This window comes from Ailuropoda melanoleuca, chromosome 17 (assembly GCF_002007445.2).
Source record: "Ailuropoda melanoleuca isolate Jingjing chromosome 17, ASM200744v2, whole genome shotgun sequence".
Taxonomy (NCBI): domain Eukaryota; kingdom Metazoa; phylum Chordata; class Mammalia; order Carnivora; family Ursidae; genus Ailuropoda; species Ailuropoda melanoleuca.
Window position 1 is genome coordinate 36,437,634 of NC_048234.1, and position 23,745 is coordinate 36,461,378.

General features: G+C 39.0%; 1 protein-coding gene across 5 annotated transcripts in view; it reads right to left on the reverse strand.

Moving 5' to 3' along the window:
• KIF27 (kinesin family member 27) overlaps nt 1-23,745 on the reverse strand; it is an 87,017-nt gene that overhangs the window by 24,337 nt on the left and 38,935 nt on the right. For all 5 annotated transcript variants that reach the window (XR_004621649.1, XM_034646817.1, XM_019794975.2 and 2 more), the window contains 4 exons: nt 21,833-22,038; nt 14,706-14,903; nt 7,323-7,436; nt 3,646-3,822 (listed from right to left, as the gene is read on the reverse strand). Coding sequence is in view for 4 of the 5 variants with exons in the window: in XM_034646817.1 (XP_034502708.1) it covers nt 3,646-3,822; nt 7,323-7,436; nt 14,706-14,903; nt 21,833-22,038 (695 nt within the window). In the remaining variant the exon portion in view is untranslated. The remainder of the gene's footprint in view (nt 1-3,645; nt 3,823-7,322; nt 7,437-14,705; nt 14,904-21,832; nt 22,039-23,745) is intronic.

Genomic DNA, 23,745 nt, shown 5'->3' on the forward strand with positions numbered 1-23,745 from the left:
CTCAAAGGACTTGGATTTCAGCCTCTTCTGCTAGGTCAGTAACCACTTATCTATTCTTTCCATTTTACATTTCCTGGTAATCTTTTGTCTTCTGTTGTCTTATCTTTTTTTTACCCTTTATGGATGTATAGCTTTTTTTGAGTAATAGCTGTATTGAGAGATAATTCACATACCATACAGTTCATGTATTTATTTTATTAAGATTTTATTTTATTTTTTAAGTAATCTCTACACCCAATGTGGGGCTCAGACTCACAACGCCAAGATCAAGAGTCGCATACTCCACCAAGGGAGCCAGCCAGGAGCCCCTAAGTCACCTATTTAAAGTGTGTAATTCAGTGGTTTTCAGTATAGTCACAGAGTTGTGCGACCATCACCACAATCAATTTTAGAATGTTTTCATCGCCCCCAAAAATGAAACCCCATGCCCATCCCCAATGCCCACTCATTCCATTTCTTCCCCAATCCCCAACCCAGCCCTAAGTAACCACTATTCTACTTTCTGTCTATGGAATTGCCTCATCTGCACATTGCTATAAATGGAGTCATACAATACCTGTTCTTTTGTGGCTGGCTTCTTTTCCTTAACACAACATTTTTGGGGTTCCTCCATGTGATAGCAAGGATCAGAACTTCATTCCTTTCTGTTGCTGGGTAATATTCCACAGTATGGATATACCACTTTCCATTTATCCGTTCATCAGCTGATGGATATTTGAGGTGGGGCGCCTGGGTGGCACAGTGGTTAAGTGTCTGCCTTCGCCTCAGGGCGTGATCCTGGCGTTATGGGATCGAGCCCCACATCAGGCTCCTCTGCTATGAGCCTGCTTCTTCCTCTCCCACTCCCCCTGCTTGTGTTCCCTCTCTCGCTGGCTGTCTCTCTGTCAAATAAATAAATAAAATCTTTAAAAAAAAAAAAAAAAAAAGAATGTTTTCATCGCCCCCAAAAATGAAACCCCATGCCCATCCCCAATGCCCACTCATTCCATTTCTTCCCCAATCCCCAACCCAGCCCTAAGTAACCACTATTCTACTTTCTGTCTATGGAATTGCCTCATCTGCACATTGCTATAAATGGAGTCATACAATACCTGTTCTTTTGTGGCTGGCTTCTTTTCCTTAACACAACATTTTTGGGGTTCCTCCATGTGATAGCAAGGATCAGAACTTCATTCCTTTCTATTGCTGGGTAATATTCCACAGTATGGATATACCACTTTCCATTTATCCGTTCATCAGCTGATGGATATTTGAGGTTTTTTTCATTTTGGGGCTATTATTACTAATGCCGTAATGCACATTCACATACAAGTTTTTGTGTGGACATGTGTTTTCACTTCTCTTGGATGTACACCTAGGAGTGGCATTGCTGGGTGATGCGGTAACTCTATGTTTAAGCTTTTGAGAAACTTCAAGATAGTTATCCAGGGCAACTGCACCATTTTACAAACCCACATGCAATATACAAAAATTCCAATCCCTTCATATCGTCACCAACACTTCTCGTACATTTTTCTGACCACAGCCACCCTGTAGGTGTAGAGTAGGCGCTCATCTGTGCTTTGATTCGCATTTCCATGACGGCTAGTGATGCTGAGCATCATTTCACATGTTTATTGGCCATTTGTGTATCTTCTTTGAGAAATGTCTGTTAGATCCTTTGCCCATTTTTTAATTGTTTTTTTAATTATTGAGTTAAGACTTCTTTCAATATTCTAAATACAAGTCCTCTATCAGGTATATGATCTGCAAATATTTCCCCCATTCTGTGGCTTGTCTTTTCAACACCCACTTTCTTGATAGTGACCTTTGCATAACAAATGTTTTTAATAATGATTAAGACCAATTTATTTAATGTTTCTTTTGTTGCTTGTGCAACAAACACAAGTGCTTCAGGTGTAATAACAAAGAAACCATTGCTTAACCCAAGGTCACAAAGATTTACATCTTTGTTTTCTTCTAAGAGTTTTATAGTTTTATTTCTACTTTTAGGTCTTTGACTTATTTTGAGTTGAATTCGTATATGTTATGAAAATAGTTTTTTTTTAATATCACGTTCCTTGTCCAAAATGCATAGGATCGAATCTTGTATTTCTTAAAACACTGAAAAAAGATGTAATCTATTTACATTTTGTTCAGAAAAGAACCCACAATATAAGAGTCTCAAGTTTCTCTTCTGTTTCATCAAAACGATTTTCAAAGAATCGATTTTGCTTTGCGCTGCTGGGGGTTTCATTTATTTGTACTCTCTACTTAGTATGTTCTTGCTCCTAAATTTTACATTGTGTTGAGACTAGAAAACGTCCCTTCCCCGTCCCCCCCACCCCAGATCATGAAGTAAACTGGAAAAAGATTTTCCTCCTTATTCCTTTTTATTTTTTCCTTTTTTTTCTTTTGTGGTACAGAACATGTAAGAAAGGTCCCAGTTTATTTTCTTCTATTTACTCGCTTGATATTTTAATTTGTTCGTCTCCTTTGCTGTTACTGACGTGTTTTGAGGGATAGCTCTTGAAACTTGGCCCTGACAGCCAGCCTGAGCAGGCTACCTGGATACAGCACCAGCAGCTAGCCTGGTTGGAGGGGCTGCGCCTACCTCTGTGTCCCACAGCCTGGTGCTAATAGCTACTCAACATGACTGGAGAATGGAGGACAGAGCAGAGGTAAGTACAGGTCTCCATGCTTGTTTACCCGTTATACTGAGGAGGAGAGGTTAAGAACACGCCACCATCATCTCAGATCCTACCGGTCTAGACACTGGCTGAAAGGCAGGTCTAATAAAGAGGCAGGTCACTGATCCTCTCTGTTCCATTACTTAATGTGTAGACTGTCCTCGGCCTGCTGGGTAGAAAGTCCTCTTCAAGTCTGGGGCAAGCCAGCTTCATTTTCAGATGATATTGGTGCTACTGCTGAAAATGTCCACAGCTACATCCAAAAGAGTTATCTCCTGGTTCTTCGACTCCCACCACGATCATTCCTTTTTCAGAACTTGAAGTTGAGGCAAACTCCTTCATAAAATCACTTTTTTTCGCTCATAAAACCAGAGTTCTCCAGGAAAAGTTCTTGTAAAGTTCCCCATGTTGTTATAATTTGAAAAATGAATAAATCTTCATTACATAAACTCTTTCTTCTAAAGGAACCCTGCAAACCCCTAACTTTGGGTAGTAGTAGATGATTTTTAAGTCTATTTTCCCAAATTACCAGTGTTCTCTATACAGCATCAAACGGTACAATTTATTTCTTAAATATCCACTTAAGTTATAATAGAGGTTGCCAGGGGAAATGAAGAGTTATAGCTTCATGGTTACAGACTTTCTGTTTGGGGCAATAAAACATTTTGGAAATAGGGTAATGGTTATATAACACTGTGCACTTAAAAATGGTTAAATGGCAAATTTTATGTTATGTTTTACCATAATTTTTAGAATGCCAAAAAAAATACTTGGCAGAACATTGAACATTTAATGTCAAAATTGTGACAGATTTTAGCGGTGGTCATTAAATAAGCAGTAACATGCAAAATACACTGAAAACCAGAAGAGTTTTCTTTGGGTTTCAAATTTCACAGTGGTCTGATTTACTTCTTAGGAAAAAATCCTCATTCATATGGCTTACAACCACAATCAAACGGCATAACAAAGAGAATACCTGACTTGATCTCAGCTTCTTATTTTCCAGGTGGCTCTTCTCCTGTAACAGGGCCTCCTTCTTACAAACTATGGCCTCTCGCTTCTTTAAGTCTTCTTCCAGCTCCTCCAATTCTTGGCGTTGGTTCAGGACTTTCTCTACTTCTTCATCTAACCATTTCTTTTGCTCATCCAGTTCCTACATGAAAATTCCAAAGAAATGTTATATCATTTGTTTTTCTTCTGCCATAAGGCATATATGGTAAGAACAGAACTTCTAATCGGCTAAAACACTCTAAGTGAACATTTTTTAACTATCTGGAACACCTTAAGTGAACTTTTAAAAATTCTCAGTGAGAATAAAATAGTGTTCCTGTCTAAACCCATCAAGAAATGGTTCCAGTTAACATCTTGCTGTGTTTTATAAGGAATCAAGATGTCTTCCCCAAATATGTTCAAGTCTGGGATTTTCTAGGCTGACAAAGAAAGGGCTGACAATTTTCCACATCTATATTAAGAGTTATTTGTAAGAACATGCTGGGATCTTCTCTGTCACAGAGAAGCGTACCTTCATCACAGCACTTATGCGGCTGGCTGCTCTACGGTCTGTCTCCACGACTTGAGCTCCTTGATTGACCGCAGAGACTCTCTTTTGTCCCTCTCTATCCCCAACCCTGGTATACTTCCTAGCCCATAACCGGCCTTCAATAAAACATCAGATGACTAGCTGAATGAATGCCTGATGCTATCAAATAATCAACAAGTGAATAAATGAATACACACAGTGGAAGACACATATGATGGAGCATGGGAATGCACTCTGCATTCTAGCCTGTCAACATCAAGTAATTATAAAATAAATTGAGCTGGGAAGACTTCCAAAAGAAGCATCTCAGTATTCTCTTGAATTGAGGACACCCAGAAACAAAGAAGACAAAAATAAGAATGGAAGATGACTGTCCAAGATGAACGCTACCAAGCACCCATCTGTGCTGTGGACATGGTAATGAAGCAATGCCAGCTAACCAACAAATAATAGGAAAACAATACAGTACTATTTTCCAGTTCTTACCCAACTTGATAAAAATGATGCCTAGAAATCTATACTAAAACATGAGATATAGTCGGTTAAGCGTCTGCCTTTGGCTCAGGTCATGATCCCAGTGTCCTGGGACAGAGCCCCACGTCGGGCTCTCTGCTCAGCGGGGAGTCTGCTTCTCCCTCTCCATCTGCCCTCCCCCCGCTTGCTCTCTCTCTCTCTCTCTCTCTCTCTCTCTCTCTCTCGCTCACTCTTCCTCTTAAATACATAAAATCTTTTAAAAAAATTAGTTAAAAAAAATGAGATAGTGAATACGCATGAGAAAAAGAGAGCAAAATGGCCAAAGCAAAGTAGATCCAGCGCGACGCAGTCCTCCATCTAGGACCTACGCAGCATGATCCTATGAGCTCTAGACCTACACAGCATAGTCCTATGAGCTCTAGACCTACGCAGCATGGTCCTATGAGCTCTAGACCTATGCAGCATGGTCCTATGAGCTCTAGACCTACGCAGCATGGTCCTATGAGCTCTAGACCTACGCAGCATGGTCCTATGAGCTCTAGACCTATGCAGCATAGTCCTATGAGCTCTATCACATCCAAATAATACTGAAGCCTAGAATAGTAGCTCCACAATTCAAGGAACAGGAAGGATATCCCAGAGCAACTACAGAAATACTTTAGTTTAGTTATATCCAGCTCTACCTTAGAAACTCCATATAGGACACCCTATGGAGTCTACCAATTAGCTAAAACGTTCTACAAACACTCCTTGACTGTGAGTGGGGTTTGAAAGATGAATAACAGATCTTTTGTAAGTTCCGTTCCAATAGGAGGGAAACCCGAAAAACTATGATTGTTGATAATAAACGCTATATACACCTAACTCCTACGTACTGTGTCAGCAAAAATGGAGGGAGAGATTGGCTGTCTGGGAAATGGAAGAAATGTCAGTGCTGGTATTAGAGTAAGTAGTATTTTAGCAGTGCTTTGAAGAATGGGGAGGAGTCCACATAATACAAGTTTTTTGGGGGGAAATAATAAATGGGTAGATTTTCTGCATTTAACATAATAAAGGTTATGATTTGCATAATTCGCTGTATCTTAGTAAATTTTCTGAAAATTTCTTGATTTGTCTTTTCTCTTTTTATAGCAAAGGTTCCTGTCACACAGTTCCAATTTTAAATGCTCTCTTCTAAAGGAGCATCGTAACAAATCAATGTCCTGTTCTAAGCTCTTTGGATACCCATATCGATTGCCTTATAATCTTGTTCTTGTTTACAGTCACACTCTGGAAAGTGGAGTTTTTTTTGCAGTATTAAAAAACATGCAGTTTTGTTTTGTTTTATTAATATTTTTAACCCTATGTTGTGCAAGCTGTGGGAATCTTTTTTTTACATATTCATTTAAAAATTTAGATCCTTAACATTTTGAAAAACAGGTCTCATTATCCTTTGCGTTCCTACCTCTCCTACTCCCCAACATACCCTTTCTGCCCAGAAATATTATTACCAAACAGCACAGGGTGTCAGAGTGACAGCACTTTAACCAGCATCTAAAACACACTAGTAAAATAAATAACTGAAGGGAGACCTGGGTGGCTCAGTCGGTTAAGCGTCTGCCTTCAGCTCAGGTCATGATCCCGGGGTCCTGGGACCGCGCCCCACATTGGGCTCCCTGCTCAGTGGAGAGCCTGCTTCTCCCTCTCCCTGTGCTCTTCTTCCTCTGATGCTCGCTCTCCCTCTCTCTCTCAGATAAATAAAATCTTTAAATAAATAAATAAATAAATAAATAACTGGGAATACATTCATGTCCTAAATTTTACTGTTAAAATATAACATATAAAATTTAAGAAAGAGCAAACAAATTTTTCGAATTAAGGTGATGTATTAGCATTTGAGTGTAATCACAGTTTTAAGTGCATATTTTTCTTTCAGTAAGATTTTTAGAATTGCCATTTTGAATTTACATAAACTAAAATGTTTCTTTGAACTTTGAGATTAGTTTATGGTTTTCTCTCTTTCTTTTTTTATTTAGAGGAAAAGAGAGAGAGAGAGCAGGGAAGGGGCAGAGGGAGAGAGAACGAATCCCAAGCAGGTTCTGCACTCAGCACGGAGCCAGATGTGGGGCTCGATCTCACAACCCTGAGCTCATGACCTGAGCTGAAATAATGAGTTGGATGTTTAACTAACTGAGCCACCCAGACGCCCCTGGATTTAATTTTTTAACTGTGGCACTAAAACAACAATTTTTTAATTCATCATATATGGTGCATATACAATCTGGTTACGTAGGAACGGGGCAGGGGGTGGCTCTGATTCTTAGACATATATTGTTTCCATGGGAATAAGCCAGCCTTTATTCCCATATCAGGACTGATTTAGTCCCATGGAAACAATCTAGTGAATATGGATTTCATGTTTACATTCTACAACATTCAAATAAAACCATGTGTACTGAAATAAGAACACAGCACATTTCCGGATGAGAGAGTAATTTTTTAATGAGAGAAATGTTTCAGGAGAAATACCAGAAAATTTGTACTCAAGTGGCGAAATCTGGTGTTTGCAGATTTTATGCAGAGTCCCCCACTTTTTACCTCTAGTTAGGCCATCATCAGAGCAAAGAGAAAGCAGGAAACACTGAACAGAATGGACAAACCTGGAGCTGCTCTGTTCTTCCAAATGAACCTTTTCTCTTTTTCATGTTAAATGCATCAAGGTCCGCAGCTCTCAGTTTCAGAGCTCCTTCCTGCTCTGTTTTTAACTTTAGTTCCTGCAGAGAACAGAAATTGAAAACACCTTATTGCTTTTACTACACGGCCATCATTAAGTATTTCTACAGGTAATCATTTTCTTAACATTTCTTCACTGCAAAAAGAAAGAAAATAAGTAGATAAAGGCTGGGGCTAATTGAGAAGAAAATAATGTCAGCCCCTCAATGAAGAAAAAAATCAGGTGTTTTTTTTTTAACCAAACTAGGGTTGTTTGTTTTGTTTTGTTTCGTTGTTTGTCAGTATTACAAACCAGCATGACAGGGATAAGAGTCTGAAAATCACACATGCTTTTCTATTCTGCCTTTCTGAGCTCATGACCTTTAGTTGGGCCACCCAGGGCACCCATCTGCCATGGGGATATAAGAATTTATGATAGTAGAAATGTGAAAAGTAATATTCAGTCTCCAGCATTCAGAAATAGGATTTTGCAGCATGAGAACAGCCTTTCAAGACAGATCATTGTCCTATGAAGAGTATTTTCTAAATTTTCTAAATTCCTTCAGTTTCCATCCACATCTTAAGAGGCCCCAGGTGCTCTCCTGGGGTTGAGAGAAGATGCTGCTGTCCAGCACTAATGCTTAGCAGGAATAAGGAAGGAGGCCATGAACCAAAGTGGGCTGGTCCACATTACTATCTCTTACTGGTCCATGATGGATAAGTACAGAAATCAAAAGTGTTCAGAAACATTTAAAACAATTGAATAAACTTATGTCTGTTGAATATTAATAGTTATAATAACAAAAAGATGGACTTTTATTGTATATTTTAATTTTTTATTTCATTTTATGACTATAGTTCATGTTTTATAAAAGTATTGGGCTGTGACAAACTAATAATAACATGAAAACTGTGCCTTCTCCACAGGTAATTTCAGAAGTACTGATATAAAGAAAGTAGAAGGAAACTCTACCATTTTCCAGCCTTGGAAAGGGCAGAAAGGAGAAAAGAGATGGTAAGAAAGATGTGTGTCCCAATTTTCCTGAGATCTGGCCTCGTGAGTTTTGGCTCCCAAAGGGGGTGATAAGGTACCACTGAGGGCAGAGGGGGAGAACACAGCCTGCGGTGCAGAGGTCCCACACCCATATGGGACTGCACAGCCTCGCTGACAGAGCAGGGAAGAACAATCATATAAAGACAGACTAACTCTAGACTCCTTGGCCTCAAGTGACATGGATCCTGAAAGCCAATGGGAGTCAGTTATTGTGGGGCACTGACCCCAAGACTGAAGATGAGGACAGGCCACTGGGCTAGCAAGCCAGACAAGACCTAGTAGCCTCCACGGGGATTTATAACGCCATTAGGAGACAAGACGAAGCCAAAGCACCTCCACGGTCTAAACTGAAAGCAAGACCGGAACTACACGTTATACCAACTCTGGGCTTCACCATCAGGGCCCAGCAAAGAAAGGCAGGCGAGGGACAGCAGTCACACCCAAAGACCAACTGAAATTCAGGAGGTCCCTTTCCCTTCAACACCATACGATGCAGTAAAAGCTATATACCCAACCATCGCGTACGCTTGACTCAACCTTAGGGCAAGAAACACAGGGCGGAAGATGGAAGAGACTAAGAAACTGAATATTCTTATTCAAAAGAGCTGGGAATTATTTAAAGAAAATGGTTAAATTACCAGAACAAGGTCTGAACAGATTGAACTTATGGTTAGCTCCTATATTTCCAGCAATTATCATGATACGGGCTGGACAGGGTGAGTGGGGTGGTGGTGTCATAAAGAACATAGGTCTGCTATAGACTAAATAAAGACATTTTCTCTGCCCACCTGCATTGTATTACAAGTGAATCTGACCCCATTTTATTGACCCGTTAAGTTTTTTCATGCTGCCCAGGCTTTGGTCTGTAGTTATCTTAGCCCCTGTCACGGTCACAGCAACTCCAAGACACAGAAATAAAGACACCTTACGGTTACTGGGAGCAAACTCTCTGCTATTCCTGTACCTCCACCAATGCTTTTTGAAAGTAACCGCAGTAGGTCTCACCCTCTCTGCTACATGTTGCTCTAGACATTATTGCCTTTATCTTATAATATTAAGCCCTGTTATAATATTAAAGTAGCTGTTCACTGGTTATGATGCTAGGCTTTTCATATCTATTCAATTATCCCATTTAATCCTCGCAATAATCTTATGAGACAGAGACTATTAAAAACTCCATTTTATAGATGGGGAAACTGGTACTTACAGAAGTAAAAGCTCAAGGTCACACGATGGCCCACAATTTCAGGGGTCCCGTACCTTTTCTTTGTAAGCTTATCCACAGACCTCAGTTAAGGACTGCTGCTCTAAGGAGAACCTATGCAGAAATCCTAGTATTCTCTGGAAATGGTTTAGTCAAATGGAGAGTGGACAAACAGGAATGTTAGAAAGTTAGCTCCAAACAGAGGACTGTGAGCGGGTTTTCTATTTTTCCATGAAGTAGTGGAAACTTCAGTATATCTTTGGGGCAGACCGTTCCTTTTTCTGGATACTTGTTTTCCCTTTAAATAGGGTCATTTCCCTAGAATGAGAGATATGGCTAACAGAAGCAAAACTGCCCTAGATAAAAATGTAAAAAGTTGAAGTTACAGACAGATGTGCACTTCAGCACACTATGCACTGTTTGGGGAAAAGTAAAAACTCTATTGTTTTGAGATTTAGAGAGTGCTATGTTTTGTTGGTTTAAACCATGGTCTATGAGAGATGAGAAGCTGAGACCCAAAGATCACATGACTGACAGGCAGGCCTAATCCTCACATTGGAGGAAGGACCGTAACAAGGAGACTAGGTTGTTGGCAGCAGTAATGAGAAATGAACAGATTCCAGATATTCAGAAGATATCATCTATAGGACTTAGTGGTTCATGGGTAATAAGGAAGAAGACAGAGTCAAGGATGACTGCTAGTTTACCTACTTGAATGGATCGAAAGCACATGGAAAACTCTATTCTCCCCCATGAAGGGAGGAGTGAGGGGGAATTGTGGGGAGATAAGTAAGGAAGATAATGAATTCATCTATAAGACAACCTCATGAAGATGTCAGTGGTTGGATACAGGAATCCAGAGCTCAAAGGCAAATCTGGGATTAAGGATTAAATTTGGAAGTTGTCTGAGTTTCACTGTAGCCATGAAAAAAAGATGAAGTATCTAAAACAGAGTACAGAAGAGGCATAAAGCTAGAGCTTTGAGGAATTCTCATATGTAAAGGACTGATGGTATGGGATGAGTTAGCAAAGACAGAGAACAAGCAATCAGGGAAAAAACAAGGAGAATATAATTTCACAAAGGCAAAGGGGAAGGAAAATATTTCAAGATGGAGGGAGTGGTGAACTATTCTGGATTCAGCTGAGGTTTTCAGTGCTTTAGTGACAGAGCATGAGGGAATTTCTCAAGAGCTTTGAAGTAGACGGTAGAACCAGGAGACAGATGCCAGCCAGGAGGGGAGGAGAGAATGAATGGAAGTACAGGAAAGAGGAACAGATACAGTCAACTTATAACCAACAAGTCTGGTTATAAAGGGGAGAAGAGAGAAAGAGAAAAGTATTAGGTTGAAGGAGGATAATTTTAAGATGAGAAAAATCTAAGATATTAAAGAAAAAATCTAAGAGAAAAGAAAAAGTTGAAAATACTGGAGGAAAAAAAGAATTAAATGAAATAAAACACATAAGTGCTTAGTACTGACTGAAGATAAATGTTAACTACTGCTATAATAACTATTACATTATTAAGAATGAGTAACTCAAGAAAAGAATACAATTCCATTTATAATAACATCTGAAAGAATAAAATATCTGGAAATAAATTTAAGCAAGGAGGTTAAAGACTGGGAACTGAAAATCAGAAAAGATTACTGAAAGAGATTCTAAAGAAGACCTAAATAAAAGACACCCCATGCTCATGAGCACGAAGACCTAATATTGTCTTGATGTCAATATACCCTAAGAACTCTACAGATCCAGTGGCAATCCATATCAAAATTCCAAAGGACTTTTTTTCGCAGAAATGGAAAGGCTGATCCTTAAATTCATAGGGAATTGCACGGAGCCTCAAATAACCAAAACCATCTTGAAAAAGAACAACAACAAAGTTGAAGGACTTATTTCCAATTTCAAAACGAACCGCAAAGCTACAGTAATCAAAACAGCGTGATGCTAGGACAGGGATAGACATACAGACAAATGGAACAGAAGTGAGTTTAGATATAAATCCATAAGGCTACAGCCAACTGATCTTACACAAGGGTACCAAGTCCATTCAATGGGGAAAGAATAACCTCTTTAACAGATGGGACTGGCACAACTAGATTTCCACGTGCAAAAGAAGGATGTTGGACCTCTAACTCACGCTATAAACCAAAATTAACTCAAAATCAATTAATAACCTAAATATAAGAGCTAAAGCCATAAAACTCTTAGAAGAAAACAAAGGGGTAAATCTTTATGACTTTACATTTGGCAACGGATCTTTAAAAGATACCAAAAGCACAGGCAACAAAGGAAAAAATAGATAAATGGGACTTCATAAAAACTTTAAATTTTGCTGCATCAAAGAATATTATCAAGAAAGTTTAAAGGGATGCCTGGGTGACTAAGTCGATTAAGCATCTGACTCTTGATTTTGGCTCAGATCATGATCTCCAGGGTTGTGAGATCAAGCCCTGCATTGGGCTCCACACTGGGAGTGGAGCCTGCTTAAGGTTCTCTTGGGGTGCCTGGGTGGTTCAGTCGGTTAAGTGTCCAACTCTTGGTTTCGGCTCAGGTCATGATCTTGGGGTGGTGAGATTAAGCCCCATGTTGGGTTCTATGCTGAGTGGGGAGTCTGCGTAAAGATTTTCTCTCTCTCTCTCCTTCTGCCCCTCCCCCCACCCACATGCTCATGCTCTCTAAAATAAAAAAGTCTTTAAAAAAAAAAAGGATTCTCTCTCNCTCTCCCTCTCCTCCTTCTGTCCCTAAACACCCCCCCACAAAAGTTTAAAGATAACATACAGGATGGGAAAAATATGTGGAAGTCATGTATGTGAGAGTGTTTAATGTCCAGAGTACATAAAGAACTCCTGTGACCTAACCATAAAAAGATAATCCATTTAGGGGCGCCTGGGTGGCGCAGTCGTTAAGCATCTGCCTTCGGCTCAGAGCGTGATCCTGGCGTTCTGGGATCGAGCCCCACATCAGGCTCCTCCACTAGGAGCCTGCTTCTTCCTCTCCCACTCCCCCTGCTGTGTTCCCTCTCTTGCTGGCTGTCTCTCTGTCACATAAATAAATAAAATCTTAAAAAAAAAAAAAGATAATCCATTTAAAAAGTAGACAAAGAACTTGAATAGACATTTCTCCACAGAAGATATTGAAATGGCCAATAAGCACATGAAAAGATGCTCAACATCTTTAGTCATCAGGGAAATGCAAATTAAAACCACAATGAGATACCACTTCACATACTTGGATGACTATAATAAAAAAGAAAGAGAAAATAACGTGTTGGCAAAAATATGGAGAAATTAAAACCCTCATACATTGTTCATGGGAATATAAAATGGTGTTCTCTATCAAAAACAATTGGTGAAGAAATGAAACATAGAATTATATGACCCAGCAATTCCACTCCTACGACTTGAACAGTTAACCTGTAGGCCAATTTTTACCACAGTATTATTGACAGTAGCCAAAAGGTGGAAGCAACCCAAGTATCTACCAATAGATGAATGGATGGACCAAATGTGGTATATACACACAATGGAATATTACTTGGCCACAAAAAATAAGGAAGTTCTGATACATGCTACAACGTGGATGAACCTTGAAAATGTTATACGAACTGAAATAAGCCAGACACAGGATAAATATTATAAGATTCCATATTTATGAAATAGCTAGAAGGCATGAATTCAGAGAGACAGAAGTAGATCAGAAGTTACCAGGGGCTGGGGGGAAAGGGGGAAATGGAAATTACTGCTTAATGGTTACAGAGTGTCTGTTTAGAGTGATGGAAAATGTTCTGAAAATAGCTAGTGGTCTCAGTTGTACAACATTGTGAATGTAATCAATGCCATGGAACTGTACACTTAAACTTGATTAAAATGGAAAATTTTATGTTTATTTTACCAAAATTTACAAAAATAATGTAATATACCCAAACGCACTGCACTGTACTTTTACGTGAGTGAACTGTACGGTATGTGAAGTATACCTCAATACCGCTATTAAAAAAAAGAGGCAGTGGGGCGCCTGGGTGGCACAGCGGTTAAGCGTCTGCCTTCGGCTCAGGGCGTGATCCCGGCGTTATGGGATCGAGCCCCACGTCAGGCTCCTCCACTATGAGCCTGCTTCTTNACACTGCACTGTATTTTTTACGTGAGTGAATTGTACGGTATGTGAAGTATACCTCAATACCGCTATTAAAAAAAAGAGGCAGTAACTTGGCTTACATGCTATTTAACCTTCGTTCCATCACTAAATTCTATGCGTGTTTTTTTTTTTAAGGTCTAAGAATAGATTCTATTTCAAAGTTAAAAATCTAGAAATCAATTATGTTCCAAGCCTTCGGTTCAGCTTAACATTTCAATAGAAAAGAGCCCAGTACCTAGTGCCGGGTAAGGGTCTGTTATTGCTGTGGTCATGGCCACTATCGTCCTCCTCTTTTCAAAAGAGCCCTGTGAGGTAAGTATGATTAAGGCCATTTTCAAGGAGAATAAACAGACTCAGAGAGGGTAAGTGATTTTCTTGGTAAACGAGCCAGCCAGGAACTGAGAAGTTGGGATCTGAGCCCATGCTAGCCTGGCCCCAGGGTCCAGGCGGACAGCGTTAGTTCCTCCCCAGATCACTCCATTCTACAGAACTGCTGGGCAGACAGGCCTGATCATTCTTCTGCTCGTTAGGAATGAAATGGTACCATTTTACCTTGTGCTTTTTCCCATGCTGCCACATGGACGATGCATGTCGAAGCATTTTGGAAATGGGAAATCCTAGCAAATGTTAGATATTTCTTCGAAAGTCAGCTTTATATGTTTTTGACAGCCTCAAGTAAAGTTAAGGTCCTAGTTAGAGAAACCGTCATCACTGTACCTTCTTTTATGAAGTCAAAGCCTTCAAGACAGAACTCAGAATTCAATAAATAGGTTTTACTATGTAGATGAACAAAGCTTTAAGCGAATGAGGACAGCAGCCGAGGACAGGCCAAGGTGAGAGACCTCAGAAGCCAAGTGAATTGAGACCTTGGCTTCATCAGTCCTGAGCCATTCAGCATTTCCTATTAGGCTTAGCAGGAAAGTATGACAGTATTACTTTGATTTTTTGTTGATCCCGCTTGATTTCTGCATCCAGTTGCTTCCTTTTTTCATTCTCTTCTCGAAGTCTTTTTTGCAGCTGTACCTTTTGATATTTCATGTGATCTAGATTCTGCTCTAGTTCATTAGCACGTTTCTCATTTTGGATTGACAGTGATGCCAATTTCTTACTATTTTGTTGCTTCTTCTGTAAGACCTGCGGATCATACGGAATATTTCAAAATGAAAAACTGCATCTCTGACAAACCTCAAGTAAACTTGAACTTTTCATTCTATGGCAAAGGTAGGCATTTTGCCCAGATTTTCATTATTTTTGACAGGCTCCTAATTGTTCTCTACAGGTCTACTTTGACAACTGGGCCACCATCATAATTTTCACCAGATATCATGAATCATGAGACTCCCCGATACTAACGGCCAAACAGAACAAAACTGGTATCTTTGCTTTTTTACTGAGCGCTTTTAAAAAATGATAAAAATTAAAATAGAAAAACGTACTTCTATTTTAAAAGACTTCTCTCAGACCCCAAATCTACTGCTCTGGTTCCCAACAACAAATTACCGATTTCTTAATATTCCTCCAGAAATAATTAATACACAATATATATTCTAAGTAGACCATTTTTCACCTCACTTTTTTTGTAGTCATCTTAGAGATCTTTTCACAGAGATTTGTTCTATGTGATTGCAAAGTAGTCCACTGTGCTTCTCTTTTATATTCAGCTATAGCCTAAATAATTAATCCCTGAGTTAAGATGATGGGAACTGATACCATTTTCCTTACAGTGACCAACCGTTATAATTACCATTTTAATTATCTTCAAGTTTCTCCTCATCTTGCTAAAATTATTGACGAGTAGCATAAAAAAATTGTGAACGTTTGCAAAAAGTTTATACTACTAATAGAAAATATCAGTATTCCAATTTAATCCTGATCAAACATATATTAAACCTGTACTATGTGCTTTAGCATTTGCACTAAGTATCTCTTATGTGACATAAAAAAGGTGAGGTCATTTGTAAATTATGCAGACTACAACTAATTCCTTTATCTTGGCAATATATTGTTGGCAAAAGTACATTCTGTTTTCATTAAACTAGGCATTCACAGAGGCATTGTAGCTTAGAACAGTACTAAGGTGTGGTCTGTAGACCAGTACTGGCCACAGATCGTTGTTGGCCTGTGTCACTAAACACACTGTTGGGTTCAGCTGACATTGTTTGCATCAAGACCTTTGTGATGAAGGGAGGTGTACTCCCATGTGCCTTTCTCTCATCATAGACCCACAATGAACAATCTGCAGACAAGGACTTTGAGCACCACTAGCCTGGAGGCCACAGGACTCTGTAGTTTTCCATCCCTAGATTTGGACACTGGCTTTGCCACTTACTTTTGATAGTAACTGCAATACTGGAGCAAAAATGATAATACTGGCATTTTAGTGTCTTTCCACATAAAATTGAAAATATCAGTGGAAGTACTGATAATCTTATTTAGTAAGTGAGGTAGGTTGCCATTGTCTTTTGCACTTATTCTGCACGTGCTCAAAAGCGCACCTTACTGGCAGCATTAAAGTATTAATGCATTATATAACTCTCTGTATATATTTAGACATAAAGAATACAGATTTTAGATTTTTTTAAATAAAAGATTTTAAGTTTTCAAAACTTTAAATAACTTCATTATACCAATAAAAATACTAGTATTTCAACATTTAAAAATGGCATGAGATGTTAGAGTACTGAAAACCGTTATTGTCACCTCAATTATGCAACTCTGAATGAATTACTTTACCTTTCCAAACCTTAGTTTTCTCATTTGTAAAACACAGCAAAAATACTGTCTAAAGGGTTAAGTAATGATTAAATAATACATATGAAACATCTGGTATGNGAAAAAAAAGAAACATCTGGTATGTAGACGCTTAACTGGTAACTACCATCCTCCTCCCCAGCCCCAACACCTCATCATCTTTGTCATCCCCACCCCTGTTGGGTGTGTATGAAGAGGCCGAAGGCACAGACATTTCTTAAAACTACATGGGAATCCTGTGTCAGTCCCCTGCTGTGTGGGATGTTTCTTTTGAGCTTAATTATGTTCTGCATCTTCTTTCCTTTCCTCANCATCTGGTATGTAGACGCTTAACTGGTAACTACCATCCTCTTCCCCAGCCCCAACACCTCATCATCTTTGTCATCCCCACCCCCATTGGGTGTGTATGAAGAGGCCGAAGGCACAGACATTTTTTAAAACTACATGGGAATCCTGTGTCAGTCCCCTGCTGTGTGGGATGTTTCTTTTGAGCTTAATTATGTTCTGCATCTTCTTTCCTTTCCTCATTAGTCCCCTTAGCAGAAAAAGATATGCAACAAGAAACACGGAAAACAAAAGAACATGATAATTCTCAAACCCTGTTAATAACCTTTCGTTTAATCGTTTAATTCAATCATTGTAGCTGTGTGAAATATAGAACATATAAAAATAACCTTCACTAATTCAGGCCTTCCTCAAGAAGCAAGAAAAGTCTCATATATACAACCTAACCTTACACCTGAAGGAGCTGGGAAAAAACAGCAAATAAAACCTAAAACCAGCAGAAGAAGGGAAATTCTAAAGATTAGAGCAGAAATAAATGATATAGAAAAAAAAAAAAAAAACACCAGTAGATCAACGAAACAAGGAGCTGGTTCTTTGAAAGAATTAACAAAGTTGATAAACCTCTAGCCAGACTTATCGAAAAGGAAAAAGGACCCAAGTAAATAATATCACAAATGAAAGGAGAGATCACAACTAATACCGCAGAAATATAAATAATTAAAAGAGAATATTATGAGCACTTATATGCCAACAAATTGGGCAATATGGAAGAAATAAATAAATTCCTAGAAATGTATACTACCAAAATTGAAACAGAAAGAAATAGAAAACTTGAACAGACCCATAACCAGCAAAGAAATTGAATTAGGAATCAAAAATCTCTCAACAAACAAGAATCCAGGGCCAGATGGCTTTCCACGGGAATTCTACCAAACATTTAAAGAAGAGTTAACACCTATTCTTCTGAAACTGTTCCAAAAAAAATAGAAATGGAAGGAAAATTTCAAAACTCCTTCTGAGGCCAGAATTACCTTGACCTCAAAACCAGACAGAGACCCCACTAAAAAGAATTACAGACCAATATCCCTGATGAACATGATGTAAAAATTCTCAACAAGATACTAGCAAATTGAATCCAACAGTACATTAAATGAAGTATTCACCATGATCAAGTGGAATTTACTCCTGGGCTCCAGGGGTGGTTCAATATCTGCAAATCAATCAATCAATGTGATACACGACATTAATAAAAGAAACGATAAGAGCCATATGATCCTCTCAATAGATGCAGAAAAAGCACGTGACAAAATACAGCATCCTTTCTTGATAAAAACCCTCAAGAAAGTAGACATAGAAAGAGCATACTTCCACATCATAAAGGCCATACACGAAAGTCCCACAGCTAATATCATCCTCAATGGGGAAAAACAGAGCTTTTCCCCTGAGGTCAGGAACACGAGAGAGATGTCCACTCTCACCACTGTTGTTCAGCATAGTACTGGAAGTCCTAGCCTAGCAATCAGACAACAAGAAGAAATAAAAGGTATCCAAATTGGGAAGGAAGAAGTCAAACTCACTCTTCACAGACGACATATTCTATGTAGAAGACCCAAAAGACTCCACCAAAAAATTGCTAGAACTGATATGTGAATTCAGCGAAGTTGCAGGATATAAAATCAATGTACAGAAATCTGTTGCATTTGTATACACCAATAATGAAGACGCAGAAAGAGAAATCAAGGACTAGAACAATTTATAATCCACCAAAAAACATCATATACCTACGAATAAACCTAACCAAAGAGATAAAAGATCTGTACTCTGAAAACTATACAACACTTATGAAAGAAATTGAAGAAGGCACAAAGAAATGGAAAAACATTCCATGCTCATGGATTGGAAGAACAAATATTGTTAAAATGTCTATACCATCCAAAGCAATCTGCACATTCGATGCAATCCCTATCAAAATACCACCAGCATTTTGCTTTGAGCTAAAACAAATAGTCCTAAAATTTGTATGGAACCAGAAAAGACCCCAAATAGCCAAAGCAATATTGAAGAAGAAAAGCAAAACAGGAGGCATCATGATTCTGCACTTCAAGCTATATTACAAAGCTGTAATGATCAAGACAGTGTGGTACTGGCAAAAAAAAAACCAGACACATAGATCAATGGAACAGAATAGAGAACCCAGAGAAGGACCCACAAGTTTATGGTCAACTAATCTTCAACAAAGCAGGAAAGAATACCTAATGGAAAAAAGACAGTCCCTTCAACAAATGGTGTTGGGAAAACTGGACCACTTTCTTACACCATAACAAAAATGAACTTAAAATGGATTAAAGACCTAAATGTGAAAAAAGGAAACCGTCATAATCCTAGAGGAGAACACAGGCAGCAACCTCTTTGACCTCAGCCACAGCAACTTCTTACTAGACACATCACCAGAGGCAAGAGAAACAAAAGCAAAAATGAACTATTGGGACTTCACCAAAATAAAAAACTTCTGCACGGCAAAGGAAACAGTCAACAAAACCAAGAGGCAACCAACAGAATGGGAGAAGATATCTGCAAATGACATACCTGATAAAGGGCTAGTATCCAAAATCTATAGAGAACTTATCAAACTCAACACCCAAAAAACAAATAATCCAGTTAACGAAATGGGTAGAAGACATGAACAGACATTTTTCCAAGAAAGACATCCAGATAACTAATAGATACATGAATAGACGCTCACCATCACTCATCATCAGGGAAATACAAATCAAAACCATGATGAGATACCACCTCATACCTGTCAGAATGGCTAAAATTAACAACACAGGGAACAACAGATGTTGGCAGGGATGCAGAGAAAGGGGAACCCTCATGCACTGTTGGTGGGAATGCAAGCTGGTACACTCTGGAAAACAGTATGGAGGTTGCTCAAAAAGTTAAAAATAGAACTACGCTACAACCCAGAAATTGCACTACTAGGTATTTACCTAAAGGATACAAAAACAGATTTGAAGGGGTACATGCACCTCAGTGTTTATAGCAGCATTGTCAACAATAGCCAAACAATGGAAAAAGCCTGAGTGTCCATCAACTGATAAGTGGATAAAGATGTGGTACACACACACACACACACACACACACTGGAATATTACTTAGCCATCAAAAAGAGTGAAATCTTGCCATTTGCAACGATGTGGCTGGAACAAGAGGGTATTATGCTAAGCAAAATAAGTCAGAGAAAGACAAATAACCATATGATTTCACTCGTGTGGAATTTAAGAAACAAAACAGAAGAACATAGGGGAAGGGAAAGAAAAATAAAATAAGATAAAAAGAGAGAGAGGCAAACCATTAGAGACTCTTAACTACAGAGAACAAACTAAGGGTCGATGGAGAGGAGGGGGGTGGGAGGGAAGGGCTAACTGGGTGATGGGCATTAGGAAAGCACTTGTTATAATGAGCACTGGGTGCTGTGTGTAAGTGACCAATCGCTAAATTCTACTCCTGAAAGCAATACAACTGTCTATGTTAACTAACTTGAATTTAAATAAAAACTTGGGGGAAAAAAATCTTTGCTAAATCCACAAACAAGGCTTAAACCATAGGTTTATATGATAAACAGACTCCTTAGAAAAACAATCATTTTCGTTATTACTAATACTGAGCATAAGAATGACAATCTGAACTGAAGCTTGGATATAAAACTATGAAATTGTAAGTAAAATTTCATAATAAACACAAAGGAAAAATCTTAACTGTTTTGTTCTACTAACGTTTCGATAACACGAGTACTTTGTCAGACATTGCAGTGTCTGAAAAGAGTTGAGAAGTGAAAAAGAACTGATTCCAAGACACGCTGAGGTGAACTGCTAAACGGAAACGTGTATTCTGGAAATAAGTACTATGAAGGAAAGTGAAATGGGTGACACATACCACTACCATCCTTCTCTAAGCAGTTCATATGTTAAGTCATACTATTTTAGCTCTGTGTTGACAGGCCACTTAGGTCAAAACTTTAGGAGGGATGGCCAGATGTCTGAGGTGGGATTTGGTTTTTGGTCTGCCCATGTGCAGTGGACACTGACCTTGTTGAGAGAAAATAAATGCAGCACAGTTCCAAAAATAAATCATGCTATGAACAGGTGAACTACAATTCCACTCTCCCTACCGTGGAAACAAAAGGAAAGTTATAGATGATGAATGAAAAAAATGGAGATAGCATTCTAACAAATTCATTAGAATCAGATTGACAAAGCACTCTGGGCATCCCAAAGGCATCTGAAAATGGCTTCATTATACACAAATTCTCTCTGTAATGGAGTATTTCTCATAGAATGGCATTTTTAATGGTAGCTATTTCTGAGGCCATAGCTAAATCCAGCATTAGGAAATCAAGAATGAGATGTTAGTAGTCAGTTACTAACCTTTTTTTTTTTTTAAGATTTTATTTATTTATTCGACAGAGATAGAGACAGCCAGCGAGAGAGGGAACACAAGCAGGGAGAGTGGGAGAGGAAGAAGCAGGCTCATAGCGGAGGAGCCTGATGTGGGGCTTGATCCCATAACGCCGGGATCACGCCCTGAGCCGAAGGCAGACGCTTAACCGCTGTGCCACCCAGGCACCCCCAGTTACTAACCTTTCTTAAAGCAATCACTGATGGTTTCAGAAAATGGTCTGAAATAATTAGCATTTGTTGAGTGTGTCTACAAGGTGCCCTATACCTACCAGATGTTTTCTATGTATTATTTAATCATCAATCTTTTGTCCTTCAGAAAAGAACACAATTTCTGTGGTTATCTTTATTTCTCACCATGGTTTTTGATAAAAGTTTAAAATAATATACTTTTTGAATGAAAAATATAGTATCCAGACTGAAAGGAGGCAAACTTGGCACCACACCGCGAAAGAAAAGCTGCCATCCAGTTTCTCTTGCTGGTGAAAACCGGACCCTACTTCTTTCCTAACCAGCTACGAAAGCAGTAAGCCTTAAGCAAGCGTTGCTCAGTTACATTTTGAAAATTACCTGGACTCTTAGCTTTGCGGCATCCATCTTTCTACGGAACTCCTTCTGTAATTTAACCTTCAAAGCAACATCAGCGAGATCTTTGTTTTCTAGTTCTTGTAGCTGCTTCTCTGTTTCAGTTAGTTCCACCTTCGCCCGCTCTGCTTCGTGCTCAAGTTTTGTTACTCTCAGAGAATACTGTTTGCTTACGGACTTGGCTTCGTTACCTTCACCACAGTAATAATAGTAATAACAATTATAAATTATGTTTAAAAAAATAAACTAAGTAAAACATCAAAACCCTAAAAATGCTCTATTCTTCAAATTCCAGCTGGGTGTGTATCTATTTTAGACCCAGCAGTATGAGCCCAGCTGTCCCCGCCCATCCCCATCAAACACAACTTGCCACCTGGCCCCTTAATAATCAGCTGCTTACTGACTGTTCGCACCTGGTGCTGGTCCATCCTTTGTCCATCCTCTCCTGGCTCCTCTTTGTCAGTGGGACATTTCTGATTTTCTGAATTGGGGGTTTAGCTTTGCTGGCATCAAACTCCAGGTAAGAAAAATATTTGGGGTGACTCTTTGGCTTTTTGCTTATTACCCTCTAGCTTCCTGCTCCCTGTAATCTTGTTTGCTCTACTACGAAAAACTCCCAACATCTCAAAAGTAAAAAAAGAATATGATGAACCCCGATCGCTGAGATTCAAGAGTTCACAAGATTTTGCCATAGTTGCTTCATCTACGCCTCTCTTCTGTTTTAATTGGCTGAAGAACTGTAAAACAATCTCAGATGTCTCGTCATCGTACCCACACATACTTCAATAAACATCTATACCAAATGTGGACATAGCCAAAAATTCTTTCACACCTAACAATATTAATCCCTACCTGACTCTATCCAGACTTCCCCAGTTGCCTCAAAATGTCTTTTACAATTGGTTTATGGTAATCACCATCCACACAAGGCCCACAATACATCTGATTGTTGTCTCTTATGAATCTTTCATTCTAGAGCTGGCCCCCTCTTCTTCCATTCAGCTGAACTTGTCAAAGATGAATTTTTTCAATCATTTCCTTATATTTGGAACATAGAGAAAAACAGAATACAGATATTTCTGTATCTCTCTTCATCCTAAGCTCAACCACTGACCCTAAAAACTTGGTTTTGATTTGTTCTGAACAGCCAACTTATCCCCGAACTACACTAGCAAACTCGTGGCAGTAGAAAAGAAAGAGTCCAAAGCTCGTGGGATGAATTATCACCAGGGGAAGTGTGTTCCACTGCAATAGTGACAATCTCTCTTTTTTAAGAAAAAGCAATGACTGAACTAAATGCACTGTGAGTTGTCTTCTGGCTAATTCTCCGTTTATCTAATTTTAAAATTTAAACACATGCCTACTATACTTGAATGAATTTAAGACCCCATAAATTGTTCAACACGCCAGTATTTCGTGAGTCACTAAGAAAAAAGGTAGAGTGCCAATTACACCAGTTACGTGATAACTGCCCTGACACCACGGAGGGTAAGGTGCATCCTGATTTCGGAGTTATGAAAATGTGAAAGAATGTGGTTAAAATTGATGAAATACTTAGTGTTGGCTGAAATAACTGCTATTTGGGGGAAGACTTCGGTGAGGAGGCTTTGAAAAGCAAGTACACATTGACCCTTTCGTGACTCACCATCTCTAAGCAAAGCTCCAAACTGCCCTTGGTCCTAATGAGAAAGAAGAGGACCTTCTCTGTGTGTAAGTTCCAATATCCTCTACTTTAAGGCAACCAGGATGAGTATACCAGGCTACAAAAGTTTAGCGAGAGATCCCACGGTAGCCTCGCCTATCTAAAAGAAAATCCAGAAGGGCACATATCCTTAACTTCCACAGGCAGTAACCTGATGGAGAAGCTATTGAAACCCCTAAATCAGTTCCTAGCCACT